General features: G+C 42.1%; 2 protein-coding genes across 3 annotated transcripts; one reads left to right on the plus strand and one right to left on the minus strand.

The window, feature by feature from the left end:
• The first annotated feature begins 284 nt into the window (after positions 1-284).
• LOC9267614 (uncharacterized) lies at positions 285-4,241 on the plus strand. Of its 2 annotated transcripts, none has more exons than XM_015764808.3 (5): positions 285-768; positions 876-926; positions 3,246-3,379; positions 3,755-3,855; positions 3,990-4,241. In XM_015764808.3, the coding sequence occupies exons 1-5, from the start codon at positions 391-393 to the stop codon at positions 4,115-4,117; spliced, it is 792 nt and encodes a 263-aa protein (XP_015620294.1). In that variant the 5' UTR covers positions 285-390; the 3' UTR covers positions 4,118-4,241. The 2 variants fall into 2 exon arrangements, with proteins under 2 accessions (XP_015620294.1, XP_025877787.1); XM_026022002.1 differs by having other exon boundaries at positions 3,292-3,323.
• Positions 4,242-4,479: 238 nt separating this feature from the next.
• LOC4352115 (protein transport protein SEC24 B) lies at positions 4,480-18,582 on the minus strand. Its single transcript, XM_015764807.3, has 24 exons — positions 17,667-18,582; positions 16,589-16,810; positions 16,408-16,482; positions 16,209-16,307; positions 15,649-15,760; positions 15,158-15,285; positions 14,811-14,930; positions 12,768-12,848; positions 12,050-12,127; positions 11,809-11,901; positions 11,568-11,622; positions 9,694-9,770; positions 9,451-9,522; positions 9,282-9,365; positions 8,296-8,415; positions 8,144-8,212; positions 7,566-7,643; positions 6,675-6,813; positions 5,956-6,120; positions 5,720-5,865; positions 5,459-5,638; positions 5,212-5,300; positions 5,102-5,133; positions 4,480-5,014 (listed from the first exon to the last, which is right to left on the minus strand). Exons 1-24 carry the CDS (start codon positions 18,522-18,524, stop codon positions 4,908-4,910), a joined length of 3,279 nt encoding a protein of 1,092 aa, XP_015620293.1. The 5' UTR covers positions 18,525-18,582; the 3' UTR covers positions 4,480-4,907.
• Between the last annotated feature and the right edge of the window lie 6,865 nt (positions 18,583-25,447).

A 25,447-nucleotide genomic window follows, 5' to 3' on the forward strand; every position in this document is an offset into this window, starting at 1 on the left:
AGAGCATCATAAGGATTGATCTCGCTGGATCGCGTGGAGAGGAGCGATACCGATCGGTGATCTAGTGCGACAACTGGTCGCTTGGCCGAGCACGATCTTGCGGCAAGGAAAGGGAAACAAATTTCTGTTGGTAGTTTTGTGTGGGTCCACTTTTAATTTTTAGGAAATCAATTTTAGCTAATTTTTTGGAGGGATCACTATTTTTACACCTTAAACTTTGTTTGGTATTCCCATAAAAAATATTTTGGGATGAAATATAGGGATACTGTGTTGGTGATGCTCTTAATCCTAGGCGCTGTTTAGTTTGTTCGACGGACGAGATTGCACCAAAGTCGGAGACGCTCGCTCGCTCGCTCGCCGCCTACGCCTCAGCCGTCCCCTTCTCCGGCAATGGCAACCCACCACCACCACCACCACCACCGCCCTCCTCCTCCGCCGTCTCCCCGCCGCCTCCTCCGCCCCGTCTCCGTCCCCGCGCCGCCGCACCCACGCCGCCGCCCGCGCCCTCCCCTCGCTTCCCTCCAACCCCCACCGCCTCCCCTTCCTCCTCTCCCCGGCAAGCGCTCTTCCGACCCCGTCGAGGCCAACCGCGAGTCGGCGGCGGCGGCGGCGGCGGTGTTGGAGGAGGAGACCGGAGCGAGGGAGGAGGAGGAGGGGTACGTGGCGAACGTGGGAGCAGGGGCGTACCCCGCTGCCGGCCTCCCGGCGCATCTCCGGGCGGGGGTGGGCGACCCGGTGTTCTTCCTCCTGGCCTTCGTCGCCGTCGCGGTGAGGCTTCCATTCCCCCGTGCAATACAGCTGATGGAGTATAATTTAAGTCGTATTATCTCACATTTTTCTCCCCGCTTGCTTCTGCTGTGTGTTATGTGGCGCAGACGTCGGCGGCGTTCACGAGCATGGTGGCCGTGGCCATCCCTACGATGCTAGTAATGCTCACTGCTTCTTCTTCTTCTTCTGGCTCGTTTACTAGTAGGCAGTAAAGTTTCTTAGCATTTAGCAATGCATCTCACTCTAATGCGATTTGCTAGTTAAGCTTTGCTTCTAATGCCATGCTGTGTTGGGCCCTTTATTTATTCGGAGAATGATTTAATGGAGCTTTGCGCACATCTATTTTGCGTAAAATCTCCACCAAATTGGGTCCTTGGGTAGTAGACTCATGGGCATTTGTCAGACAATTGGGTGTTTAGTCATTGCCTCACTGGTATTTGTCGAGATGGACATGACAACTAGCTTAAATGTGGGATTTGCTTAAGAAAACGTAAGGATGAGCCTGGGAACCGCCATTATGCATGCTGAAATATGAGTGCAGTATGGTGCTCGATGTGATCACTGAAGCTATTCAGTAATTCGCCAAACTCGGTAGAATGCCAACAACACCATTGTATCTAACTATTGTAGCTGCTAACAATGTGGCCTTGCACTAGTTATGGAGATCAATGTCATAATATGCATCAATGCATGGCTCTTTTCATTCTCTTAGAGAATTGCCTATGCTTTGTGGGCTTGTGACAGCTGGTAAGCTACACCCAAGATGGATTGATTATGGCAGTAGAAAAGAAAATACGAAGAAAAGTTTTATGAAAGTTGAGGGGTCGATTGCTAATGATTGAAATAAAGGAAGTGGTATCAGAAGGCGAGAAGAAGAAAGGGGAAGTGCAGTGGGAACAACTACAAATTATACAGTTGTTTCTGCCCCAATTATGTTCTCCTGTTATTTGAAAGGGAAATTTTGCTACAGGACACTCGTTATGTGTGGTTTTAGCTCAGGGACACCGCAAAAACGTGGCTTTGGGGAAAGACACGCTATAAACGTGGATATTTGCCCATGGACACTACGCCGTCTAACTGAAGCCTGCCGTGCTGACGTGGCGGTCGGGAGCCCTTTTTTTGCCCGGTCGGACCTAAATGCCCCTGCGCTGGGCTGGGACGGCAAGGCGGCCGGCATGGCGTGGCCGGACGTCGGTGACCCGCGCGCCGTGCCGCGCTACCCGGGCGGCCTGAACCTGCAGCACAGCGTCAAGTACCACCACCACCACCTCCGGCGACCACCGCCGCCGCCGCTGTCCATTTTGGCGCAGATCAAGCACCTTGTGCCGTGCGCGTCTCCGTCTTCTGCTCCAGAGCGCCGTCGCCGGCTTCCTTCTCTGTTCCCGTCCATCCGGTGAATCTCAGGCTGAACCACTGCGCCAACGACGTCACCCAGGTCCAAGGAGAAAGACGCCCAAGAAGATTGAAGCCAAGACGCCGCCGATGTGGAGATCCCCTTCATCCTCTCCAAGTCCAGCCGCCGACCGTCTTTGTCGATTCCTCGCTCCCGAGTGAGTTTCGGCGCAAGTCCTCATTCATGAAACATCCTTAGTTGGTTTAAGCGCCATTCCACTCTTTTTCTTGGTAGATCGGAGGCTGGAGGAGGCTGTCGCCGTCGCACCGCCGTTTTCCACCGCCTCTGGGTCGCTCCACGCATCGTCGTCGTCGCCCAAGCTTTGTTAGCGCACGCACGACCTTTAGTGAGTCTCTAGGAACCCTGTTGCCGCACATGCATGCACACATTTTGCACAAATCAAGCCGGAGCTCGACATGCACATGCATACCGAGGTTCGCCACCGCTTGTGCCACCGTCACCATCGATCCCGGCCACCTCAGTCCATGAAACCACCACCATTAGATGCGCAAAAGACTCAGCTACGTTTTCTCTTTTGCTTGCATTGCTAGATCGGCCGCCGTTCACCGCCGGCGCCGGCGAGAATCCACCGCGACCACGTCACCTTCAAAAAAACGGTCACAGGGGCATTTAGGTCCGACCGGGCAAAAAAAGGGCTCCCGACCGCCACGTCAGTACGGTAGGCTTAAGTTAGACGGCGTAGTGTACATCGGCAAATATCCACATTTATAGCGTGTCTTTCCCCAAAGCCACGTTTTTGCGGTGTCCCTGGGCTAAAACCACATATAACAAGTGTCCTGTAGCAAAATTTCCCTATTTGAAAATACCAAAACTGATATTTATTATCCATATACAGTATAAATTTATCTGATGGAATTTTCGGCATCATGGGCATTTGTCAGACTATAGGTTGTTTACTCACTCCATTGGTAGTGGTATTTGTCGAGATGAAAAATCACATTAATACAGTTGTTTTTGCCCGGTTATTTTTGACTGTTATTTGAAAATTCCAAAACTGATATATTTCATAGCTATGTAGTATTGAGTTATCTGATGGAATTTTTGGCATCAAATTATTCAACAGGCTATGAGGAGAGCCGCAAATTCATTTACTTTGCTCGCTGATGCAGCTCTTGAGGAGTTACCTAGTACAATGGCAGCTGTAAGACTCTCTGGCATGGAAATTAGTGATCTCACCCTTGAACTTAGTGACTTGAGGTATGAGCATTCACTAAATGGATTAGTTATACAAAAAAGGGAACGGCTAAGCTCCATTGTCAGTTCATCTATTTGCTTTGTAAGAGTAAATGATTTACCCATTAAATATGCTGTCCCAAAAAATTTTAGGTTCCTGCAGATTTTTTATTTGAAACAGTTTGTTTGTCCATTTCATTGGCATGTCACTGTTTAGTCTGCACTGATTATGACATTATTGTATTGCTTGCTTTAATTTCTACGGATAGACATGATTCTATGTACTCCTAGTCCTAGATGGTTGATACTTGATAGTTAGATGCTGTGCATTCCTCATAAGCATCTGAAGAAACTTAATGCGCATCATCATGTAACCAGCGCATGGAATGTTCCTTGCAGCCAGGAGATAGCAGATGGTGTGAACAAGTCGGCCAAGGTTGCTCAGGCAGTGGAAACTGGCCTAGGGCAAATGCGTGATCTGGCGATGCAGCAGGCAACATGTATGTTTCTAAACTGTAACTAACCTGACAAAAAGTTTGGTTCACATCTGAAGCATTTGTAACTAACCTGGCCAAATGTTTTGTTCACATTCGAAGCATTCGTTGATGTTTTGTTCACTTGTTCCTTTGGGCAGCAATGATTGAAGAGCGAGCAAACTTGCAAACTATCCCAAATTCAGCTAAGAAGTCGAATGGTTCTTCGACCCGACAGCGGCGACAGGAGAAAGGAAAGGACCATTCAACCGATAGAATGGAACCTTGACACTCTAAAGATGTATGAATTTCTTTCCTCGTTGCTACTTGCTTAAGGATTGGTTATTAGCTTTTTTTTCTAGGTAGTTCTTGTAAATGAAATGTATGTTCAATGCAATGTTATCTTTTCGTCAGATGCCCTTGCCGTTATCTTGAAACTAATCGTCATTTCAGGCAGTTACTATATTAGTTTTTGCGCTGCCTAACTGCCTCTCCTTGGCGATGAAGGCTATTGCAATTGCATTATAAACTTGATATGCTAGAAACCTTACATGCCCCTGGATCTCATGAAATTCAACCTTTTATAACATATTTCAGAAGGGTTATGGAAGGTTACCCTCACGGCCTCACCACTGTTTCCAGTGAAAGGGGTAGTCGAACTCGAACATGCTCTCCCCACTATTATGAATTGTGAACTTTACATGCAATTGGTACATCAGTACATGCATATGACATATGACAAGTACTAGCCATACAATATTATTGGTCAACTCATCTCTTTGCTTCCTTTCAACATAATACAGCAGCTGTTCAAAAGACAAATAAATAGTTCCACAATCTAAGACCAATAACTCCACCTGGCTCATCTCTATGCACAAACATATATCACCGAGGCCAAAATCGATGCTTCAAAATATTGCGAAATCCTGGAAAATCTGCAACAAGTCTCCAAGGGCCATTTCAATTAGCGCTTTGGAGAGTACCTGCTCCATTCCTTTTGGTGTATCATCATCCGAGATCAATTTCTTCTGGGGTTCCTACTATACCAAAATATTACAACAACGAGATGGGGTCCCACCTCAGGTCATCTTGCTTTGGATTTGCCTATGAACATGTACAAGGAACTCTACATAAGAAAGGCCACCAGGTGCCTTGTCTTCGACCAATAGTGAGCGGAAGAAATCTCCTGCAGCAGTGAATGAGAAGCATTAAGAGATAGTAATATTAGGTATTATTACTCCTACAAGCTAAGAAAAATCGCCAGAATACTAACCAGATGGGTCCCCATGTTTGCATAGTCTCAATCTGCAAGATAATTTAGAAAATGTCAAAGGACTGAAAGTACCAATGTCATCAACATAGTTGAGAACTTGCAAAGAGTACCTCAAATAGGAGCATCTCTGTCGCCTTATTTCATTCACCACTTCATTTACTTTCCTGGAAAGTTCGTTATCATATTGCTCCAATACCAACTGAAAGAAATCAGCTATTGGTCAATCTCATTTGCAAAATTAAATGGGAACAAAACAAATTTCACGATGTTATCGATAATTCCTAATTCCCCACTCATGTTATTATAAACTTAAAAATCCATCAGGTAAAGAGAAAATAGATTATGCACAAGACTAACCTGATTTGGTACTCCAGCCAAAGATGAAACACCAAATATTTGCTCAAGGGTGGCAGGGTTTACTGCATTTCCGACATAAACAAAACCATCCTCACCATTTTCCAACAAATAAATTCCAAAATCAAGCGTATTCTCACTATTGAGTGTAAGGGGGTTTGGTATAAGGGAATCATCATCACTCTGCACAACATAGTAAATTCAAAATAATTAGCATTACCTCTTAAATAACGTGGACTGCCAGAAACAATTGACCGTTCTTACCCTTGACGCAAGATCATGGAGGGCAATCATCCTAGGGAACACCAATGGAATGGCTAGTAACACAGAAATTGAAGAGACAGTTGACACCCAATAGGACCGATCATCCAATCTCCCATCAGTCCTCAATCCAACACTTTTAATTAATGCTGACAAATCAATAAAAATGTTTTTTATGGTTACAGATATGCTAATGAATGCAAACAACAAACTAGCAAACTGGAGGCAAGAAATCATACCTAGCGTATACAAAGGCAGGAGCTTTAGAGCCTCAGGAAGAATCAATTGTCCCGAAGAACTTACAGATGCACAATGTTTTCGGTAAGACTGGAGTATATTGATGCATGTGCTCGTCACTTGGTCCCTAACTTGGGATAGAGGTGTTGATGGAATGGCATTTGCGGCTAGGTATTGCAAAATAAGTTAGTACATCATCACACTTTGCATGACACAACAGTTTAAATGCCTGCTTCACTAATGATATTTCTGATCAACGGACAAGTTATTGAGCTTAATAATTGTGGAAATAAAAAAATTATAAACATATGCCAGAGTAAATTTCATGAAACTATAGATTTAGTCAGCCATATCACAAAACAGGTATAGCCAAATTTACCACGAAACAAAAGATCGAAGCTACTGTTTCGCAAAAGTACAGATTTAACAGAATTTATCACAAAGCTATAGATTTTGATGTCTTATTCCAAGCACTGTTATCCTCATGGAACTTCTAGAATCAGTAGTTTTGTGATAGTCAACACTGAATAATTAATTTTGCGATAGAATGGCTTAAATATGTAATTCTGTAATAAATTTGGTGCTGAGTTTTGGCATAATATGCCTTAAAATCAGTAGTTTTCAAAGTACCACAGCTACATCTATAGTTGTAATACATTGTCAAATTATGCATAATTTTGCTAAACCGACCCAATAAATAAATGAAAATGCATTAGTTTACCTTGCTTCACAACATAGGTAAACTGTGTTTCCAGATCAGCATATCGGAAAAGGTTGCTGAGCACATTTGTGCATGAAAGTGAGAGGTTTATGACCCGTATCCTTCTTTGTCCATATACCGTCGTGTAAAGAAGTGCACACTGAAGATGTATCACCAATAACTAGTATTATTAGCAATGCCTGATAGGCTGATAATATAAGCAAGTACTCCATAGCAAATGATTATTCGAACAAGTTCAGATAAATAAACTTAGTACTTAGTACACTTTAATACTAGGGGAGAGATAATCAGGTTCTCACCAATGGGTAAAGAATCTGAGGACAGGCTAATGAAAAAGAAAATTGAGCAAAACAAAGTTTTGAAGGTGCTGAGGCAACAGGTAACAGGATATATACTACCTTTAGTACACACGGACTAATTAATAACACTTTTACGACTACCATCACACATGAACATGCTTGCATCATATCTTTTGAAATGAGATGGCAACAGCATAAGTTTGCCACTATCAGTCTATCACTACTAGGTCTCCTCACTTTCCAGTATGACTAATGCAGTGCATGGAGCCAGGGACCAATTAAAGGTAGCAATCAAAACAAAACTGGTCACTGATCAGCAAGTAGGAGACTAGCTTTCTCAGAGCCAGTAGCAGTAGGGCAGCACTGGAGCATTGGTCTGGATCAGCCATCTAGTAGGTTCCACGTGTTCCTTTTATTTACCAAGTTATAAATAAAACCAAACAAGAAAGTATGTTCTGATTCACACTTTATTTGAAGTTGAAGATGTTCCAGAATTGTTCTCAATGATGTGGTCTAAAGGATGGTAATGGAAGCACTATGAAAAAAAAATGGCATGCAACACTAACTAATTTTTCAAAATCTACTACATTACCTGGAAAGCACATTCTGAATTCTCCTGCAATTTGTCATCATGCTTAAAGGTGACCATTATGGTTTTGTCCGAGTCAATCTGCAGCACAAGAACCCCTCTTAAGAATAAATAGCAAAACTTCGATTCTACCACATCTAAAAAATTATAAAAGAAACAGTCCGAATGAAACTGCTAACAGATGCGGTGATATAACATGATTTGATAGGTAGTTCATGGTATGCAATTGTAAGCACCATTACATAAGTGGTTTCCACATGATTCCTGTCATAAGTTACTAGTTTTGCCATATGTTTGTACAAGCTTGTATTTTCTTTGACCTTCTAGGCATCTACATCTTCACTTCTTGTCAAACAAAGGCAATTCCAGCAAAACACCGGATAAAGTTTTTATTGTAGATAAACAGCCAGTGCCACTGAAAATGGGTCCTTTGATCCTTTCCATCCACAAGCATTGGATGTGTATAATCTAACCAATGCTCTCTCTAAAAAAACCTTAATTGTGTTTATGATAAACAATATGCAAGCAACATAGGAAAATCTGGCATCAATCTAGATTAGGTATCAATCTTAGTTACTGACCGCAGGGAGATCAATATCAGTAGGAACACGCCGGCAGAAGTTGCCAGAATAGTCTTGAACTTGAAGTCCCTAATGGCACATTAAAACAGAACGAAAATTCAAGTTACCACTTGAGTATGATATGAAGGGGGAAGGATCAGAAATATACTTACTTGACTGCACCTCACACGCATGACAGCCTCAAATCCCTGGGGTCTACTGATATTCCATCTGAGATCATTGAACAGCTTGGCTGGATCAGAAAGGGCAGAAAATGGATAATAATGGTACACCTGCAAATTACAGCAAGATATTCAGATCAAACACAAGAAAAAAAGCAGAAAAACTGAAAAAGTTACCAATGAATCTGTTATAGATATGTGAAGTGCCAGAGACAATAAAAACACAAGCAGTGGTTCAAAAGATTTTGGGGTACTAGCAACCTCAAAAATTTAGAGAAACAACAGATTATGTGTATACAGCATAACTCATAACAGGAACTGAGCGTAGCCAGTTGGTCGATGGTGTAGATGTATATCAGGAACTCATACCTAGATCACCCAAGTTTGAGTCCTCATCGAGGTGAATTTGGGTCTATTTTCTTCTTAATACAAAACCACCTAGTTATTCCTAGGTTGATCCCATTTAAAAATGGGTTTTCAAAAATAAATGTCATAAGTATCATGTCGTGCACAATCACCAATGGGATGTCATGTATTTTCATTCTATTGGCAGTTTATATTTGCAACGAGAAGAATAATCAAAAGTCAAAAGCATTTTGATATGACAAATCTTTTGCACCATAGTGGCCTATATAAATGCAAGGACCTAAGGCATATACTACACTGATGAGCTATGACAAAATCATCACCAGGCATAACCACGATTAAGTAGAGTATACACCCACTTCTTTTCTGCCTAGCAACAATCCTACCTCAAACTATTATTAATTTTTCCAATATTATTATTTTCTGATATTTCAACTGTTGTTATAGCCTTATAGGGTTTAATCCCTTGCGTTACAGGGTTTAATCATATATCACTTAGGTGTGAAATTCATCTTCTGAATCAACGAAATATTCAAGAGTTTAAAGATGAAATGTTCAATATTGTTTCAGTAAGCTAATTGTACTAATGAAACTAAGAGAGAGAAGCATACCCGGCCACCAGTGGTACTAGGAACAACTGATATAGAAGAAATATCTACATATGATTGTGTAGTAAGGAACACATCCACACAAACCTGATAAAAAATAATAAGGAAATATTATTCATTACATTAAGTAAACAAAAGCAGCATCTTGAAAAAAGAAACAAATGTTTCTCACTTGATACTCTGCAAATTCTAGTGCCATCGTCTTCAGAGTCTTATCAACAGGCTGCAGGAGCTTATGTGCTTCCTGTTAGCATCACATGCAGAAAAAGAAAATCCCATCACTTATTGAGTTGGACTTGGGAAGGATATAATAAGGAAAACAAGGTGAAATATTGAATGGAAGTGATCTAGCAGATGTAAATTTCTATAGTTCTATAACAGGTTTACACAAAACATCAAACAAAATGAATGATACCTTATCTCCAGTGGAAATATTTGATCTACCTTCAGCTTCCCTGGCAGATAATGAACCAATTCCAACTGATGGTAGTACTGCAAGTGCCAAAATGCACATAAATTGCCTTTTCTTTTCTGGCAAAACAAGTATAACATACAATCTACAGAAGAAAAATAAGTTCTATTTTATTGTAGAAGGCTGACAATCAGATTCATTTCTGAGATCACCTAAAAATAGCTTTCCAGAACAAGGAAGCTATAAAACAAAAAATGGAAACCAAACCAGCAAGTTGTACATGCAATTGAAACAGTAGAGACAGGATGAAATCGTATCCATCATGTCCTACCCTTCAGTGCATGACCATTTTAAAAAGGGTAAAGTCCATTTTACACCCTCAAACTCTTACTCCGTATTTGTCTAAAAGGTGCACCCCCAAACTATAAAACCAGGTATAATACACCCCCAAACTATCAATACTGGACACTTTACCCCCCTCAAGCGATTTTACAGTGGTTTGTTACACGTGGACGCCACATTGAATGCCAATTGCCAAGTATTCCACATCAGCTCTTGAGGTTATATGGGCCAAGCCCATATGTGCGATTAGTTTCCCTTGTCATCAGCATCAACACGGGTGGCGACGGCGTGCACCTGCAGAGGCGACATCCGACGGCGTGGTGGAGGCGGATGGGGCAAGCAGCTGCAGCGCAGTGCTCCCGGGGCGCGAGAAGAACTTCGATGCCAGAGCCTGCAGGCCAACTGGGTGTCTGTGTGGCCATATCCATGCAGTCCCACTACTTCTGCCGGCGCACAAGCAGCTCCATCATTACCTCGTCATGTTGGCCGCCTGGCCCATCCCCAAACGCTAGCTATCCTCATTATTTTGCTTGTGTATTGAGCAGAACAAGTGCCGCAACGTCTTGGAGGTGCTCCAGCAGGCTGCGCCGCGCAGCTGCTTGCCCCTGTACCTTCATGCCGCCGCCGCCTTCCCGCAGGTATACGCCGCCATCACTCGTGCTGATGTCGACGGGCAACAGCAAGGTAAACTAATCCACTTATGGGCTGACATGGACTTGATGACATCATATTTGACATCCAAGTGCACCAAAACCACCGTAAAACCATTGAGGCCTTGTTCGTTTAATCCCCTCCTACAAAGAGGTTGATGGGGATTTGGAGGGAATTTATTCCACACTTAGGCTGTGTTCGGCTGAGAGCGTTCCCAGCGCGCACAGTAAACACGGAAAACGGAGCGGTCATTAGCGCGTGATTAATTAAGTATTAGCTAATTTTTTTTTCAAAAATGGATTAATTTGATTTTTTTAAACAACTTTTGTATAGAAACTTTTTGCAAAAAAATGCACCGTGTAGTAGTTTGAAAAGCGTGCGCGGACGAAAAGTTACTGTGCGCGCCGGGAAAACAGCTGCCGAACACAGCCTTATTGTGGTGTGGAATTATTCCCCCTCAATCCCCTCCATTCCCCTTCTCTTAGGGATGAAACGAACAAAGCCTGAGGGGGGTAAATTGTCCGGTATTGATAGTTGGGGTGTGTATCATACCCGGTTTTGTAGTTTGGGGGTGCATTTTAGACAAACACAAGAATTCAGAGGTGTAAAACCCAAGCAGCTTTTATTTTCAGTGGGATGTGTGTTCATTTTAATCTTTCTACCTTGCATAGGTTGTCAAGGTCCAAAAATAACCCCTCAGACGGTGGGGGAAAGACCGCCCCCACAGCTTTTCATTAAAAAGAAGCCTCAAACAACTCATTCGAGAAAGGATACGAACCATTTGCACTGTGTTCTAAGTGGATGTGTAGGAGTGCACGCAAGGGTGGGATTTATAGAGATATGCCACTCAATCACTCAACAGACAAGTTAACCTATCAAATTACCTGACTGGAACACGAGTAGTTTTCCACCAGTAGACTTCATAGCAAGGAAACTGGCCTGCATGCAACATACATACATAATTATCAGCAACCTGTCCAGTGAAGCATGTAGATAAAAAGATAGAACATATGTGCACTAATTTGATTACTTTTAACAAAATCTCCACCAAACAGGATATTACAGATTAAATCTCCACCATAAAAGCAGTAAACAGACAAAGGAAATGGTTGTGCAAAGTTGTACCTTCATAGCTGCCCCAAATGCTGAATCAGCGACCCTATTGTTCTCGAACATGTTAGGGATGCTCTCCAGTAATTGCTCCAAATTCTCACGGCACTAAAGTCTCAAAAAATAAAATATTTCAATTTTTTCCATGTACAGATTTTTCTTGTTCATGTTTGAATTGTTGACACTTTTTAACCCGTAACAAGAATTATAAGAAGCTAATAATCATAACACATTTGTCATTTGAGTGAATACAAACCTCAGAAATCAGGAGAATCAGGTCAGTCTGAAGTGGAGTGTACACATCTTGGATGTCTGGAACAATAAGCATCAAAGGCTGCAAGGGCAAACAGGTGAATGAACAGTTTAAATATTGAAATCCAATAACTAGCAAGGTTGTGAACAATAGTTAAAAAGCGGAAGTTTGATTGGTATGCACAAGCTTATGACATCATGCTTAGATTATGCTAAACTGCTCCATGGAACAACGATGGCCTTTTTTACTGCTTCATGGTCGGATGGCACACCAACACAGAAAAAATTACAATCTTTTGGAAATATAGCCAATGCAGTGCCCTATCCACCTTAGAACTTTCAAGCTAAGACTTGATGATGTGAGGGAAACAAAAGGGATAATAATATATTTTTTTGTCAATACTGAATATCAACTTGTCCTCCATATTTCTTATAATTTATGTTCTATGAAACAATATCTTCTTTATCTCCAGGTGCTGATTAAAGCTAATGTCGATATTACATAAAGTGGTAAAGTAAACTGACACTACCTGGACAACTTCCCATTTTGGAATCTTTCGCATTTATTTAACACCAGATGACCAGAACTAAAGTGATTTGGCTACTGGTATGCACTAGAACATGTCTTATCTTACCATAGAACAGATCTTGATTAATCGTTAACCTAACGATGGGATGAAGCATATAAGGATTAAAATTGCTACCAGACACTCAAAGCATACCTGTTGCTGATCACGTTTAAGACTGTAGAAATGAATAGCGGAATCAAATGTGGCAATCCCAACCATTGTTCGAGGACCTTCCTACAAAAGACATAACAATTGTCAAAGAAATTCCTATAGTGGTCCATTTTTTTATTAAACTTATTGCTTATCTAAAATTTAAGGAGGCACAAAATAAGCAAAAGCACAAGACAGCTTTATCAAAACTAGCCAAGTAGCCATGTATTGCAACAGATTTCAAATAAATACATATCATAAGTTCTAAACTTGAAAAAGCATAATTTGCAACAATCATAATTATCCACTGAAGATCCCACCAACTAAGAGGTGGTGGTAGGATGTCAGTATTCAGACATAACACCAATAACACCACTAGATCATTTCACAATTTGTTACATGTATAAATATTGGCATCAAACTAGGGTGCAGTTATTAAGGTTGTAGCAGCCTGTGCTACTTCCACATTGATAGCAAGCACCTACCCACCGTGCTGCACGCAAACGCAACAATCATAATTATCCACTAAAGATCCCACCAACTAAGAGGTGGTGGTAGGATGTCAGTATTCAGACATAACACCAATAACACCACTAGATCATTTCACAATTTGTTACATGTATAAATATTGGCATCAAACTAGGGTGCAGTTATTAAGGTTGTAGCAGCCCGTGCTACTTCCACATTGATAGCAAGCACCTACCCACCGGGCTGCACGCAAACCCACATGGATGCTTGGCAGGTTCCACCAGACCCACCAGCCAACATGGATTCATGCTCTGCATGTTCTCCACATGAAGTGAGCTGGTTCTAAGCCTCTAATTATGGAAGCTCCAAGCGATACCAATGGCGAGGCACAGCTGCTTGTTGAACCTTCTGATGAACTCATTGATATTTGATCACATTCAATAGATCTGTGGATAAGAATATTTGTCCATCTGGCTCATTCACTCAACTACTGCCTACTTGCCATGCCTTTCCCTCATGATGAACGAGTCCATTACGCAAGGCCACCACACCCACTGGGGCAGGGCTGCACACATAGGGCAGCATCCACAATGCCGGGGAAAGTATCAAAGGGTAGTGCTTGGCTGTAGTACCTGCATTGTCATTAAGGAGGCTGACATCCCAGGTGGCGGTGGCAATGAGGGACTGAGTTATTAACCAAACCTGCCAGCCCCTTTTCATAACCTACTGGGCGATGTACAAGAGATCAATAGGGCAGCACCAAAAGCCTTGTGGGTCTGCTGCATAAACATGCTTTACCTAAGTGGGCCCTTGGGGTAGTGTTGGTGGGCTAGTGGCCCAAGCCAGCCCAGAAGGTTAGTGGCAAGACTAACACCACTTGCACCCTTACATTCGACCTTTCCAAACTCCCATTATTAGGGAACAAGGAATGGGTGTGGGCCGACCCACGGGTAATGGTTGACCCACTCTAATTCAACTAAATGAACTAAACCCCAAAAAAGTGAAATTTAATTCATTTAATTGAACTAGAGTGAGACAACCATTACCTGCATACTGGGCCAGTGCCCATTCCTATGATCATGATCATTCCAAAAGTGATTTCAAAACTAGTGACCAGTTCTTGCACTGACCCATTAGAGATATATTCGGGTTTACCCAAATTTATGATGTATAGAATGACAAACAAATCAGAAGATGAAATTAGCCAATAAGGGAATGTGAATCCCTCATTATCCCATATAGCACAACAACATAAAGGGTGAGCAAATGGCTCAAATTTGTCTTGTTTCATGGCTATGATGTTGGCACATGGAACAGAAGCAAATGCTGATTTGCAGACACAGTATCCTCGAAGTTAGTTAAAGAATAAACCATAATCATAAAAAAAGGAAAGACAAATCAAAATTCAAAAAGTTAACTGCAAAATCTGTTTTACACAGGTGAAAATCTGATGTAAACATGTCCAGGTTGCAAGGATAAATTAGTAGGTACAATCAAGATGATTGCACGTTAGCATGAAGTGATAAAGTTTTTTGTGTGCGCTCACTGATTATACATGAAAACAGCATGTAAACTTACAGGAAGGTCCGAAAGAGCCTGGGAAATTGCACTGCAAGCTGCAGCTGTTGCACCAGTCTGTATGGCATTCATGGAGACATCAATGAGGAAAAAATACACAGCTGGCATTGGATCACGAACCTGAAAAGGTTGAAGATTACATTATCATTAATACAATGTTATCAAAGTGAAATTATAAAATATATTACTGAAACTAGAATGTGAAAGTTCAGCAGATACAGTGCAAATAAAAAGCTATTCTGCAGAAATACTGATCAATCAAATAAGACAAAACCAGTAGACACATGCTTTACATTAGTAAGTTTCATGAATCTTGTGCACAATAAAAGGAGCAGGTAAGGACAGACCAGAAATTCCTTGGAGGCAATGAATTCAACTGTTCCCCTACATAATTCAGGCCTGTCATCAGCATCGCGTCGCCTACCATCAGGACCTAAGTTGCACAAGTACTCCCTTGGAGTATCATTGCTAAACCCTGCAGTATCAGTTTACTTTGTAAAATAGTAGCTTTAACTAAGTATGACATGTTAGAAAATACTAATATTCTATATGAAAACAATGATTAAAGCAGCCAAACAATCAAAAAGAGAATAAACCCTGACCATAAAGGTCAGAAGACATACAAGAGGATTGACTTTGAAAAGTACCATCTACTCAACAGAAAGAAAAAAAAAATAGCACCGGCTGAACATTTCAATGACCCACAAAGTTTCATAAGAGCACAGTTGTATGAAAGTATTTCCACTGGCAGCCAGAAATAATAAATAAGCTCGACAGCAAGACAAACTAGCATTGAAAAGCAAGCTAATAAATGAGAGTTTGCATCTGTATCCCTTACCACATAAGTTACAGACAAAATGCTTCCCTTGATCAATGAATCGCATGAAAGGATTTATGTATGCTTTGCAGCGTGAACACCTAATAGGTCCCATCCCTCCGAAGTCCACAAGCTAAAATAAGATAATAAATGTCAACCCCAAAGCAAATATAACACAAAATCATGCATCATTAAGGTCTGTGGTAATGAATATTTAACTAAATTAGCAAATAATGAAGTTTGCATTAGAATCTAATGTTGCCAGAATCAGCTGTTAAAGCACAGCCAAGGACAAATTTACTGACATTTGAATCATTATAAGCATGCTCACAGTATTTCTTACAGTGTTGTGTATGACTGAATTGAATGAAGTACAATAGTATAATCCTATAGTCAAGCACATAGAAAAAGTACAAACCAAGGATATAGAAACATATATGCTCACTTTTGGGTGAATGGTACAATGGCATAGATCATTATAATCATCCATGCACAGATTGATTTCTCATTGAGCTGGCATGCCATATCAGTTGCTGCAAATAAGTATTTGCTTTGTGTGAAAAATGGTGAGAACAAAGTACCTGGATAGGCTCCTCGGAAGGATGAGGAAGTGCAAAAGGTTGCACCATCAAGGCCAATGGCATTGCTGATGTTGTCAAGATATCTCCTGTACATGGTATCTGATAGTATATGTAACAAATAGTTTATAAATAAAAACAAATGCTAACATAAAAGAGGGAACATAATAATTGAATACTGAACATTTGAAGATAGTCTAACCTGATTTAAGGTGCACCGCATCAAACGTGGATTGCAGTTACCTGTATCCTTGACAATAAATTCACTGGACGCAGCCTAAAATCAATTATAGTGATCAGAGAAAAAGAAACAGTAGTTTCAATAGTAAAACCATCTGGAACAAGAATTTTCAAGATATGAATAACTAAATGTAAATACATACCGGTGGAACAGCTGCTTGGCCACCTTGCCGGGTCTCAAAAATGACAACTGACGTCTCAGGCATTGGACGTGGTATTTGATTAGGATCAATTTTGGATGGGGTAGAGACCTGGGCTCCAGCATGTGGAGAATATGGCATTGAGGGTGTGGACGGCATCCCTTGTCCTAGAGCATTGGGCAGCATGCCGCCAGGCATTAGCTGCATACCAGCAGACATAGCTCCCTAAAAGTTCCGAAAGATCACCTCAAGGGTATAAGTTTCAAGCTTATAAGAATTGAAAATTTTCAGGTATCTCCCACAAAATAAACCAAAAAGGAAAAAATGCTTCTATTTATTTCTGTCAAACTATTTATTCCCTATGAATCACAAATGAATGTTGTTTTGGACATATCCACAATCAAACTTTAGAAACATTAGGTATCAATATCTTTTAAAATATTGGATAAAATAGATGGAATTCATATGAATATAATTATCTCAATAAGAATTTTCAAAATATGATTTGTTGAAACAGAAATTTATGGTAAAGGTTGCATTTTGGAGACTGTGTTGATGTGCCATGAATCTCAGCAATTTGTGATTACAAGGCTCCAAGCATCATAAGAAATCAACATAACAAGTGCGAGGAAATATAATAGAAATTGTACTTGGTTCATCATAATGGTAAGATTCGATTTCCGTTGTGAACTACACATCAAAAAGAAATAGAGCACATCCTAATACTAGTGGATTTTTCGTACGTGCTCTTCCTCGATCTAGAGTAATTCACATCTTCTTAAAAGAAGTAATATTTCACTTAAGCATGCACAATAACACAGATAGCAAGCTTCTATACCAGCCTCTAGAACTCAACATCATCAGATTCATGTTAAATGAAATAAGCATCTTTATTATCCTATCGCCCAGAAATGTGTCTCATCAGTTCTTTTCAAGAACACTCTATGTGCTTCAACATGCCCACTACAGCTAAGGTGTACAGTTGCTCATAACCCAGGTTACAACATAACTAGTTCACAACCACTAGACCTCTTCCTTTTCAAACACATTTATGAAATTTAATGGCAAAAGGAACACTCACTGGTCGTGCTTGCCCTTGCCAACCCGGAGGCCTGAATGGCGGAGCATTCCCTGGCACCCCCATGAACGGAGGTGGCTGGGACGACGGCGCAGCCTGAGCCCCAAAAGGCGGAGGCTGTGTTCCTGGCCACTGTGGTGCTCCACCAAACGGAACCTGCTGCGATGGCGCCGGTGGCCCTCCATACGGCGTCCTCAACCCACCAGTGGGCGCCGGCTGCGGCGCTGCCCCAGGTGGCCCGCCGAATGGAGGTGGCTGTGCCGCTGCAAACAGAGCCCCACCCAGCGGAGCCGATTGACCTGCTGCTGCTGCAGACGGAGGCCTGCCAAATGGGGGAGGCTGCGCCGCCGCCACAGGCGGTCCACCGAAAGGAGGAGGCTGCGACGCCACCGCCGCGGGCGGGCCACCGAATGGCAGCGGACCCTGCGACATCGCCGAGGGCGGCCCTCCGAAGGGCGTCCGCTGCGCCTGCGCAGGCGGGGCACCGGACGGCGGACCACCGAAGGCAGGCCGCTGCTGCTGCTGCTGCTGCTGCAGCGGCTGCGAAGGCATCACTCCGGGCGGGCCACCGAAGGGAGGAGGTTGCTGCTGCACCGGCGCCGCGGGCCGCGCGAACGGCGGCGGCGGCTGCGACGGGGGAGGCGGGCTCCCGGGGAACGGTCTCGCACCGGGGGGCGGTGCCTGCGGCGCGCGGATCGACGAGGGCACGGGGCCATTCCCCCCGGGCGGCGCGAAGGGCGGGGGCGCGCGGGAGACGTGGAGGTTTGAGAAGGACGCCGGGAGGGAGGAAGCGGCCGGGTTGGGGGCAGGGGTAGGGTTTTGCGGCGCGAAGGGCGGCGGCGGCCGCGACGGCGACGCCATGGACGGGATCGAGGAGGGAGATCGGGATCTGAGGGGAGCGAGGCGGGGGGGAGGAGAGAGAAAGAGAGAGAATAAGGGGGAAAGGCTTTTATGTCGAGGCGTTTGATGAAGGGGAGGGAAGGGATCTGGGTGCGTTTCGCCGTTTCGGGCTTTTTGGGTTTCGGGCCGAGACTGGTTCGCGAGCGTCGAGGCGGGTGCCGTACCGTGCGTCTCTTGTAAATAGGGTTTTTAACTATTTGCCACTCTTACGGAGTGCCACTATTGAGATGTCACTCTTCTAAATTTTTTTACACAACCCCCACGTGAGAGAGATATTTTTCCTAACTAGAGTGCCATATCAGCAAGGGGGACTTGAAATGACCTTTTTACCCATAGTTTAAGAAATATGAGAGAATATATACAAACATATATAAGAAAATATTGTTTATTATATCTAAAAGAAGAGTTATCGCGGGCAAATAATAGATTCTAACATAGGGTGAAGTTGTTCAACATATATTTATCCGTGATAACTCTTTTTAGATATAATATAGTACGTACTTACTATGTTGAATCTATTATTAAATTGTGGTGAACTTGTTTAACGTATACTGCATGTGATAACTCTGTTTTAGATACAATATATTGTGTTGAATCTATTATTAAATTGCGGTGAACTTGTTCAACGTATATTGCCCGTGATAAATTTTTTTTAATATAATATACTAAGCTAAATCTATTATTAAATTGTGGTGAACTTGTTCCATGTATATTTGCCCGTGATAACTCTTTTTTAAGATATAATAAACAATATTTTCTTATATATGTTTGTATATATTCTCTCATATTTCTCAAACTAGGGGTAAAAAGGTCATTTTAAGTCCCCCTTGCTGATATGGCACTCTAGTTAGGAAAAATATCTCTCTCATGTGGTGTTTGTGTAAAAAAAATTGGAAGAGTGACATCTCAGTAGTGGCACTCCGTAAGAGTGGCAAATAGTTAAAAACCCCCATTAGAAGGTTGAGATGGTGAGAATTGGTTTTTTTTTAATAGGGACATAGGCAGTGTAGCATTCCCTTCAAACTTTTAAAAATTTCGTCATATCAAATATTTGGATATATGCATAGAGTACTAAATGTGGACGAAAAAACTAATTGCACAGTTTGCATGTAAATTGCGAGACAAATCTTTTTAGCCTGATTACGCCATGATTTGACAATGTGATGCTACAGTAAACATTTGCTAATGGCGGATTAATTAGGCTTAATAAATTCGTTTTACAGTTTACAGGTGGAATCTGTAATTTGTTTTGTTATTAGTATATATTTAATACTTCAAATGTTTGTCCGTATACTTAAAAAAATTTTTGGCACGTGAACTAAACACGGCCATAGTAGTATATGAGAGGAGACGTGTCCACATCGGTTTTCGTGAGAGTGGCATGGCCCATCATTTCCCGTCATAGCTCCCCGCAGAGACCCGCATAGGATTCAAGTTTAATGCTTTTTACTTGATCTTATGTGATAAGTGATAATTTATGTTTTTATCTAATAATAATAAACACCCCATAGACAGCTCTTACGTCACCACATTTCAAAAATTAGGGAAAAACGTACAAATTAAAAAAAGAGTAAATTACATCTGGGGACACTTTTTTTTTTTGCCAACGTTACAATTTGGACCAGGGGTAAACAATTTTTTTCACTTTAAACCACCTATCTTTATCTTTACCGGTTGTTTCAGTTTGGACTGTTTCTTCTACCTAGCTCCCCCTCTATCTCCTCTCTCTCTCTCCACTCATGGGTAGGAAGAACCATCACTACAAGTGAGCAGGTTGAGCAGCCACCCACCAGTGTTGTGCTTGCGCTGGAACTCCGCCGGTACCAGCTTCAACGTCGGCACCAGCTTCGACACCCTGGTTGCACTTGACAGAAAAAAAAAGAAGAAAAAGGGCACAAGAAATTCCTCATTGCCATGTGGATGTAAAGATCGAGCTCAACTACCGCGCCGGCGCGCCGTGAATTCATATGTGATGTTGCTGGAGCACGTCATCTACAAGGAAACCATCATTGTGATGCCCGACAACGTCCAATTTGTGCAACACCACGAGATGGCTGTCACCATGGCTTGGTTAGCTTATCCTGCATCATCCCCCTATAAGGGTCAAACCACTGGTGGAGAAACCATCTTTCGTCGGTCGGCCGAATTCCACAATAGTCCCGGATGCAATAAAAACCGGGGCTAAAGATCATCTTTAGTCCCGGTTCAAAAGGGTAACGGGCATATTTGATCTTTAGTCCCGGTTCAAATGCTGTCAGGGCATGTCAGGCGCCTCCGGGATCTTCAGTCCCGGTTCAAAAGGGTAACGGGCATTACCAACCGGGACTAAAGTCATACCCCTATATATATATATGTCTTCTTCCTCCTCCAGCTACCCGAGCAAGCTTCAAAATTTCTTCAAAAAAGAGGGGAGGTCATGCCAAAATTTCTGGTGAATTTATTTTGGTGATTACATACAAATCGGAGGTGCCTAAAAGGTTTGCAACTTCATCCTCCAATGTTTTTTTTTTGTCATATTACATTTGCAGCTATGTTTTGCACACTTTTTTGTCTCCAAAATTTAGTTGTAAGTTGATGAGAGAGAAAATTTGTGTGGGGAAGAAAGAATATATAGAAATTTAGTTGATTTGCTAAAGAAGGTTTTATAAAATAGTTGAGAAGGAAAATATAGTGAAAGTTAATCTTAAATAATAGAAAACAAACTAAAATGAAAATTAAAAGAAGTAAAACACATTAAAATTAGTTTAAAATTTTAGAAATAGTAAATAAGAATTATTTGGTGTAATATTTTATGATTTTTGTATGAATAAAGATATGTCATTATTGTATGACTGTTGAAACAGTTTGTAATTATGTTATAATTATTGTATGACTGTCATTATTGTAAGAATAATTATTTGTGTACGGTTTTTTCGACTCATGTAGATGGATCGGCAATGGATGTACGCTGACCGGCGGTCCAAAGAGTTTATTGACGGCGTGCACTATTTTTTGAGAGTGGCTAAAGCTAACAGGCAAAGGGGTTTTATTTGTTGTCCATGCAATAAGTGTAAGAATCAGAAGGAGTATTCTGCATTCAGGACTATTCATTTCCACTTGTTTGAGTCGGGGTTCATGCCAAGCTATAATTGTTGGACATCCCACGGAGAGTAAGGTGTTGAAATGGAAGAAGATGAAGTGGAAGACGACAATATTCCGGACTTTGCTCAGTATGTTGGATTTGAAGGAAATCAAACGGGCGAGGAGGAAATAGCTGCTGATGGTAACGACGTTGCGGATGATCTTGGTCAGATGTTGCAGGACGCCAATGAGGACTGCGAAAGTGAAAAGGAGGCCCATAAATTGGACAAGATGTTGGAGGACCACACAACTTCGTTGTACCCAGATTGCGAGCAGGGGCACAAAAAGTTGGATACCACTCTGGAGTTCTTGCAATGGAAGGCAAAAAATGGGGTTAGTGACAAGGCTTTTGGCGATTTATTGAAACTCGTCAAGAACATTCTTCCGGAGGGAAACAAATTGCCCAAGACAACGTACGAGGCTAAGAAGATAGTCTGCCCGCTAGGACTGGAAGTTCAGAAGATTCACGCATGTCCGAATGATTGTATCCTATATCGCGGTGAGGAGTATGAGAACCTAGAAGCATGCCCTGTTTGCATAGCACTACGATACAAGATTAGACGAGACGATCCAGGAGAAGTTGACGGGCAGCTAACAAAGAAGAGAATTCCTGCTAAGGTGATGTGGTATTTCCCTATAATACCACGGCTAAGGCGTTTGTTCAGGAACAAGGGGAATACTAGAATGATGCGATGGCACGCTGAAGAGCGTCAACAGGACAGGATGCTGAGACACCCCGCCGATGGTTCGCAGTGGCGAAACATCGACAGAAAATTTAAAGAATTTGGAAAGGACGCACGAAACATACGGTTTGGTTTGAGTACAGATGGCATGAATCCTTTTGGAGAGATGAGCGGCGGCCATAGCACTTGGCCCGTTACGATGTGTATCTACAACCTCCCCCCTGGCTATGCATGAAGAGGAAGTACATAATGATGCCGATTATTATTCAAGGCCCCAAGCAACCTGGTAACGACATCGATGTGTACCTATGATCACTGGTCGAAGATCTTAAACTGTTGTGGAATAAGGAATGTGTCCCCGTGTGGGACGAGGACAAACAGGAGGAGTTTAACCTACGAGCGCTGCTGTTCGTAACCATCAACGATTGGCCTGCACTTAGCAACCTATCCGGACAGTCCAACAAGGGGTACAAGGCTTGCACTCACTGTATGGATGAAACAGAAAGTACGTATCTTAAGCACTGTAGGAAGGTCGTATACATGGGTCATCGTCGATTCCTTGCAGCAAACCACCCGGTACGGAAGAAAGGCAAGCACTTCGAACATAAGGCCGACCACCGTACGAAGCCTAAACATCGCAGCGGGAAAACAGTGTTTGCTATGGTTAAAGATCTTAAAGTAGTGTTCGGAAAGGGGCCTGGAAGCCAGCCTATAGAGAGCGAAGATGGTCACGCGGCGATGTGGAAAAAGAACTCTATATTTTGGGAGTTACCATATTGGGAATTCTTGGACATACGCCACACAATCGACGTGATGCACCTCACTAAGAACCTTTGCGTAAACCTTCTTGGCTTCCTAGGTGTATACGGAAAGTTGAAAGATACACTGGAAGCACGTAATGATCTGAAACATATGGAACAATGCGGCGACCTTCACCCGGAACCAAAGGAGAAAGGAAGCCATTACTTGAGTCCAGCCAGCTACACTCTTAGCAAGGCAGAGAAGGAAAGTATGTTTGAATGCTTGGAGAGCATAAAGGTACCGTCTGGATACTCCACGAATATCAAGCGAGTAATAAGCACGAAGGAGAAGAAGTTCACAAACCTAAAGTCTCATGACTGTCACGTGTTGATGACACAACTGCTACCAGTTGTAATAAGGGGTATCCTTCCAGACAATGTCCGGGCAACAATAACAAAGCTATGTGCATTCATGAACGCAATTTCGTAGAAGGTCATCGATCCGGATAGATTAGAAGCCCTTCAGAATGAAGTGGTGCAATGTCTCGTCAGTTTTGAGTTGATATTTCTACCTTCATTTTTCAATATAATGACGCATCTGCTTTGTCACCTTGTGAAAGAGATCAGTATTCTCGGGCCTGTGTACCTACACAACATGTTTCCTTTCGAGAGGTACATAGGCGTTCTGAAGAAGTATGTTCGTAACCGTGCTCGTCCAGAGGCAAGCATCGCCAAGGGTTATGGAACAGAGGAGGCCATCGAATTTTGCGTAGAATTTATCGAAGACCTTCGCCCAATCGGGGTACCTGAATCACGCCATGAAGGGAGACTACGGGGAGAGGGAACTCTCGGAAGGAAAGCAATAATGACGGTAGACAACAATTTATTCCGTAAAGCCCATTTCACTGTTCTGCAACACTCTTCATTGGTAGCTCCTTACATCGAGGAGCAATTGGCTCTAGTTCACGCCAGGAACATCGGTAAGTCCGATGCATGGATTACACGGCATCACATTGATACTTTTCCCGCGTGGCTACGACAACATCTCATGGGTAACGAGTCGATCAACCAACAACTTGCCTTCCTGGCGAGGGGACCGTCTGGATCGATCGCGACATTCCAGGGATATGAGATCAATGGGTACACATTCTACACGAGAGCCCAAGACATGAAGAGCACGAACCAAAACAGCGCTGTTCGTGTCGATGCCATGGGACACGATGGAACAACTGGCACGTTTTACGGTGCCATCGAGGACATATGGGAACTTGACTATGGTCCTCTCAAGGTTCCTCTGTTCCGGTGCCAATGGGTTAGGTTGACTGGTGGAGACGTAATGATTGATGACAGTGGGATGACAACTGTTGACCTTAACAAGGTTGGATACTCGGACGAACCTTTTGTCCTTGCCAATGATGTAACGCAAGTCTTTTTCGTGAAGGACATGTCTAGCAAAGGAAAGAAGGGCAGAGGGCCTGACGAGCCTAAGCGTCAAGTGGTTCTCCTAGGCAAAAGAAAAATCGTCGGAGTTGAGGACAAGACTGACGAGGATTACGATCAGTTGGATAGGCAACCCCCTTTCACGGTGACGATTGACCCTAGCATCCTCCTATCAAATGAAGACACCCCTTACTCACGTAGCGATCACAAGGAGGGAACAATAGTGAGGAGAAAGTACGTGCGGACAACCGTCACCGCCGATGTATTGCCGTAATTATTGTGTACACGATGTAAACTATTTTGGATGTATTGATTATCCATATAAATCAATTGATGTATGGCATATGTTAATTACGCACGATTATTAGAGGTTTCAACAAGTTTAAATCATGTATATGCTAGTTATATGTGATACTTACAATTTTTAAAAGTTTTAAATCACGTAGGTGGCAATTTCATATGTTAATTAGAGTTTTTAACATTTAATTTACTATCATTCATATGCTAATTATAATTGACTAGAGAATTTTTAAAAGTTTTAAATCATGCATGTGGCATTTACATATGTTAATTAGAGTTTTTCACAATTTAATTTACTATCATTCATATGCTAATTATATATGACTATTCGAATTTTTAGAAGTTTTAAATCATGCATGTGGCATTTACATATTTTAATTAGAGTTTTCACAATTTAATTTACTATCATTCATATGCTAATTATATATGACTATTCGAATTTTTAAAAGTTTTAAATCATGCATGTGGCATTTACATATGTTAATTAGAGTTTTTAACATTTAATTTAATATAATTCCTATGCTAAGTATATATGATGATTACAATTTTTATTAATTTTAAATCATGCCGTATGTACATACATATGTTAATTAGAGTTTTT

The sequence above is a fragment of the Oryza sativa genome, chromosome 12, assembly GCF_034140825.1.
Source record: "Oryza sativa Japonica Group chromosome 12, ASM3414082v1".
Classification (NCBI taxonomy): domain Eukaryota; kingdom Viridiplantae; phylum Streptophyta; class Magnoliopsida; order Poales; family Poaceae; genus Oryza; species Oryza sativa.